Source organism: Fulmarus glacialis, unplaced genomic scaffold (assembly GCF_000690835.1).
Source record: "Fulmarus glacialis isolate BGI_N327 unplaced genomic scaffold, ASM69083v1 scaffold5620, whole genome shotgun sequence".
Classification (NCBI taxonomy): Eukaryota; Metazoa; Chordata; class Aves; order Procellariiformes; family Procellariidae; genus Fulmarus; species Fulmarus glacialis.
Window position 1 is genome coordinate 8,728 of NW_009188229.1, and position 5,863 is coordinate 14,590.

Below are 5,863 nucleotides of genomic sequence, written 5' to 3' on the forward strand. Positions count from 1 at the left end.
AGACCTTTTAAACCTAGGGGAAAAATATTTTCCAAAATTCTCTTTGCTTAAGCACTATATATTCAAAAAGTTCGTTTTATTGTTTCAGTATTTTAGCCCTTAGTTGATTAGTCACCAATACCTGTCAGATGCCCACTGCCATAAAAGCACTCCGAGCACCTGCAGTATTTGTAGGAATATCAAAAAATAGCTTTAGCAACTAGGAATTATGCAACAGAGGGAGAAGGCAGGACTAACTAGATTAATGCAACATGTAGTGGATTTGTTAACATTAAGTGTATGACTCGTCACAGAATCATGCCAGAAAATGGTACCATGTAGCTTACTGGTAAGGGCAGTAAAAAGGGTAATGCATTACTTTAATCATCAGTGAACCACTCACTCATTCAACATACTATTTCCAGCTGAAATCAAAGGTTTCCATTAAAAATGCCATTCCTCTAGAGACCATAGGCATCTTACAACTCTCTCTGCCTTTGAACTCTACTGTGATAGCTGCTTCATTAACATTGTGGTTCCAGTGCAAAAAAACCCCTCCAGATCCCAAATCTTCTTCCTTTAGACTTTTGATTGCCTCTCATCTGTCCATTCATTCTGTAAAGCTTGAGTCTTCTGTTCATCTACCTGGACATAGTCCACTCTCTGCTCCTCAGAGAGAAAAGGTTTCTGTGGGAGAGAGAGGAAAAAACCAACGTATTAATTTTAGGATTGAAAAGGGATGCTATTGAAACTTGGCTTGATTTTCTGTTTTCCCTTTCCCTTGTTCCTTGATTGCTTCACTTCACCTTGAAGCTCACAGTGACATCAGCTGACAAAAGCATTGCTTTACAGCCTGCTTTAGCTATAATTATCCATCTGTCACCCTGTCACTCAGCCCAGCACAGTGAGCGAGGGAAACGTGCTGTTCTGGCTATTTCCATGCAGATAATCATTCTCTTCTCATCCGAGTGATCCTGCTGCAGGGATAACCTAACTGCATTTTAACTAAAGGGAGGGTTTAAATTTAAGAAAGCTTAGGAGTCTTGAGTCTTTTGCATCCAGGAGTATTAGCTGATGGGGAAAATCATACACAGGACATAAAATGGCCCAAACCGACAACAGTTTGTTGCTTTGCAATGGTACCTACCCACCGGCTGGGTAGGTTATAAGCTCTTTGGAACAAGGAATGTATTTTCTCAGCATTCCTAAGGAAATTGAAATGCTTTTGGTGATGCAAGAATAAAGATGCACATTTTGTCATGTTACAAGAGATGGTACAGTTTTACCCCGTGAATTTATCATGGGCTGTAAACTTGTTACTGCGAAGAGATTGGGGGGAAAACTAGCAGGAAAGAATTTGTGAAGACTTGATGAAAATGAAAGAGCATGCAGAGATCCTGCAAGCCCCAACAAGCTTGCCCACAAGCCCTCATAGCTGCACATCCCAGCGCAGTCTCGTGCCCTCTGCCAAGCTCGTGTTAATGGCATCCCTATAAGTCAGGCTAAGGACACCTTGTCATCACCCTAATAGTGCTTTTATTATATTAATCTTGAGCCTGCCACAAATGCAGGAAACACAGCTGGCTTCATCCTGATACTTAGGGCACCTAGCAGAGTCTGACTCTTGGTCTTGTTTTCCTTCCAGCAGACAAAAAGATAGGAGGCTGTGGGGTTTTTCAAATGACTCATACCTTCTGTACAGGGGATGGGGAAGCAGAATTAAAATCCAATGCTAAGTAATCAAGGTTAGATTTCCTTGTCCATGGAAAAGCACCACTGTATGGAGATGTTGCTTGTCTGTGCTTCTGTCGGGAAAGAAGAGAAACTTTTAACGCTCTTAAAACATGATCCCAAAAGGAAGCAGGACTACAACTGTGAGGTGGGAGCCTCGTCTGGCAGAACGCAAGTGAGGAGGGTCAGCACCCACGTAATTTTCTATGCTAAGGGTGCGTTTGGTGACTAACCACAGGATAAGAGTGATTAATTGCAGGATGGCATAAAGAAACTGTGAGAGCCTTTTTCTCCTGGTAATTATGGCAAAACAAGCAAACCAGGCTGATTTTCATTAGTGCTATCAGGAAGGACTTGTGCCCAGCTTCTCAATCCAAGCCCTTGGAAGGTTCAGATTTGCAGGGGTGCTCTCTTAACCATCTATGAGTTTGAAGAAATGGTGGTAATTCTGTTCAAACCTAGCAACTGAAAAGTAATCTCATGAAAATCACAGATGACCACAAATGTATGGAAGGTTTTATTTGACTAGAAAAATCAAATGGGGAGTAGTTACAACTGGAACTGCCCTCCTGAGCAGATTTTGATCTAGTAGAGGTGTGGGTTAAAATTTGAGACTATGGTTCATGGAGATTGTGGTCAGTTTTGCAATATATTTCTATAGCCATTGCCATTAGGCTTTGGCTATGAGGCCAAATCTGTAGACATTGGCTCAAAGGATTTGAGATCCATTTCCACCTAAAATTCAAAGGAAACTGAGATTCTGATCTTTTGCAAGATATGCCTAAAGAGTGAATGAAGAAAAGGAAGCCACAAAGCCAGATGTTCTTCTTTCATGGGATGGGAAGTGGGGTTAGTGCCACCAGCCAAAGCAGAAGCAATAAGAGACTTTAATGGGAGTTCTGTTTCTGCACAATATTTGGTGTGTTTCTTAGGAAGTGCACTAACGGCTTTCTGTCATTTCCTAGGAGATTTTGCAGGGCACACTTTTAAAAGGTGAAAAGATTTAATTTTCCTTTGCCTTAATGAGTTCTCATGTAAATATGGCTGATCCCTGTGATCTCTTGGAACTGCTCAGCAACATTCGTGGGCGAACAGCTGAGTTCTGCAGAGCAGAAGAAGGGCTTCTCTTATCTCTCCGTAAATTGGTCCCAGTGTCTTTGGTTTAAAACCGTTTCATCATTTTTTTAAAAAACAGAAGGCAAAGGAACAAACCTCCTCAACATTTTTTCTTAGAAAACAAACTTCTGCATTCTCCATCAATGTGACAGAGCAGAATAAAGCAAAGGATGGCTGTGTGAAAATGAAGATTACCATATGAATGTAACTTTCTTCCTCTTCTCCGGAAACTGAATTGGCAAATATTCTTGCTGAATTAATACCGTCTCTTTCTGGTGAGATAAAGCTCATTCGATTGCTATGAAGAAAAACACAGGAGAGGTTAAGGAAGCATCTTACAGATGCTCTGAAATGAAGCCAAAGCCTGACACAGTCCATATGGTGAATAAACTCACACTAACGCTGCAGCCTTTATGGAAAGGATGTCCAAAACCACTCCTTAGTTCTAGAAAAAGTGTGCTACATCGCTATGAGTGTTTTTGTTGATTTTTTTTCCTGGGATTTATGAAAGTTTGCCGTCTCTGGTATGACAGAAAGCATAAACCATTGGAGCAATTCTCCAACAAGGAGCACAGAGACAGATATCATTCATCCGGGTAATATATGCCGATGGGACAGTTACTTGTTGTGCGGGTATTCACATTTTGGAGATTGATGTGAATTAATCAGCTACTGGAGGTGCATGCAGAGGAACTTATCTGGCTTTGAACACAGTGTAAACAGATGCTATCTGTGCTACGGAGATGGCTGTGACTCAGCCCTTGTACAAGGAAATCTCTACCACTAACATAGCTGTCAGAGGTATATCGTGAGTAAATTATTGCAGGCCGGCACAATGGGGTTAGTTATTAGGAAATTAGATGGCCACTTTGTGCAGCACGAACAGTATAATTCCTTTTGCTTTATTAGTTCCGGGCATACTACTTTTTTAGTTTTGTTAATGTAAAACATGCAAACTCCCTCTGAGCTTGTTGTCCTTCAGGACTCTGCACTGTGTCAGCACTAATTAACCACAGCGCTCTGGCAGGGATCCTTGGGAGGCAGGCTACTGGGGTTTCCCTAACAGGCAGCATGTGGCAGGCAGCACCGAAGGGCCTGACCAGCTTCGGACTGTGTGGCTGAGAGGGGTCTGCAATTGAGAAACTGCCCATCTTGTGTCCCTTCTGCCCTCCAAATGACTACCTGAGGCAGGGGAGTGGAAATGTCCTGTCTGGCACTCATGCTAGTGAAAAAACCACATTTTCCAGAGTGCCCAGGGTATGCAGAGGAGGTTGGTGGGAATTCCTGGTTTTGCATGCACACTTCAGCACAGCTGGCTCTCCTGTCAGCCTTTCCCCATAGCGCCGAGATCCCCCCAGCCAGCAGGCTGCAGTCCTCCCCTGCTCATGAGTTCCCTGAACATGAGTCTTTCACTGCCCTTGGAGCCCAATAGTATCATCTGTTCGTACTACGTGGACCTTGGGACCAAAAGCATTTGTTTTACCCCACAACTAATTTCCAGTGACAAAAGGTCACACCCACAGATCAAGTCTGAATTGCTGTGTGGCAGTGCAGAAGTCTACACCCAGGCTACAAGTCAGGCAGATCTTTATCTTATCTGGTACTCCTTTGCTATATTAATTTTCAGGAACAAAAATGGCTCTATCACTTTGAAAAAAAATAATTAAGGCATGCAAAGCTTTTCGTTATTGCAGCAGCCACACCAGAGTGCAGACCAGCTCCAGCATTTTCAAAAGGAACCTTCAAAACAGACTGAGCATCACTGCGTGATGCTGAACGCACTGGAGCTGCCCGTCGTGAAAGGGAGCCTTGCTTTTTAGAGACAGCAAAACCCTGGGGGGTGCTGGAAGGAACCCTGAGGAATTTTTGTTTGTGGACTTTGCCAGGCAACTGTTTCTTGTGGGATGTGATAAGTTCTTTTTAACTCCATTCCACAATGTTAATGCTTAAAAGATTGGAACCACAGCTTTCTTGTTGACTTACTAAGGCACAGTCCACATCCTGGTCACGGCAGCATGCTCCCGGATTGTGGAGAGGTTCCTCAAGTCCAGAGGAGGTGGCCGTGCTGCAAGTAGATACAAAAGGAACTACATTTCCAATAGCAGAGCTAATGAAAAGTACAGACTGTTTAGAAAAATGCAGTCTTATATTAACAGCAAGAAACTAACAGAGTATTTCACAGAACATAACTGATATAAGCAAGACAGTAACAAATGACCACTTCAGTTAGCGCTGGAAAGCAAAGTCCCTCATTTACCCTAAAATAACAGAACAAATACAATGGGCATAAGGAGAGCAAATGCCTCACAAGATCCATATGCTTGCCTCAGATCTGCTCTGCATATGCCACCTTCAAGAGCAGAGGCCAGTTCAGCCTATAGGTGAAACCAGGTTTTGGGTTCTCTTCTAAACAAAAAGGTCCTACACATGGAGATCAAGCTCATTCCTCTCACCAGTCCATGTACATTTTCCACCCTGTTCTCAAAACCCTCTAAGAAACGACCTGAGCTTGCTTTGCTTCCTGACAATGGTTTAAATTTCTGTCCCCACTTCACAGTAGCATTTCCTGAACCAATTTCTGAGTAGCCCTGTGGCTCTGCAGCCCAAAGAGCTTTAATGTAGGCTAGGCTTAGGCAATTTCTCCATTGCAAAGCTGAATTTTATCCCCAGTATATCCTCTGGAAGTGCAACCCAGATTTTGGAGATGCCATGAAAAGCAGGAGTAGAAAATTACCATCAGTAAAAGCATCTGCAGGAAATTCCTAATTAAACCAAGACAGCTGTGCCTACCCAACAGAGGTTTAACTAACAACCCACACATCAAGTTTGAGTATTTGAGTGTTTGGATGTCCTGTTCCTGGAAGGTCAGAGAGCTGGTGAGACAGCAGTACACGTACTTCAGAGCTGCAGGATTTAGTCTGCTGTCTCTCCAAGGCTATGCCCATTTGGTGATTTGCAGTTAGAGTGGACCTGAAGCCATGCACCATGCTAATGCAGCCACCCAGTCTCTGACTGCAAAAGTAGGCATGGACGCTCT

The 5,863-nt window shown here is 43.2% G+C and overlaps 1 protein-coding gene across 3 annotated transcripts in view; it reads right to left on the reverse strand.

Annotated features, from left to right (window-relative positions):
* Nucleotides 1–558: 558 nt before the first annotated feature.
* GAB3 (GRB2-associated binding protein 3) overlaps nt 559–5,863 on the reverse strand; it is a 64,166-nt gene continuing 58,861 nt past the window's right edge. For 2 of the 3 annotated variants that reach the window (XM_009577787.1, XM_009577779.1), the window contains 5 exons: nt 4,810–4,891; nt 3,022–3,124; nt 2,923–2,925; nt 1,671–1,784; nt 559–666 (listed from right to left, as the gene is read on the reverse strand). In XM_009577787.1, the coding sequence (XP_009576082.1) occupies nt 559–666; nt 1,671–1,784; nt 2,923–2,925; nt 3,022–3,124; nt 4,810–4,891 (410 nt within the window). The remainder of the gene's footprint in view (nt 667–1,670; nt 1,785–2,922; nt 2,926–3,021; nt 3,125–4,809; nt 4,892–5,863) is intronic. The other variant, XM_009577796.1, reaches the window with a different exon arrangement.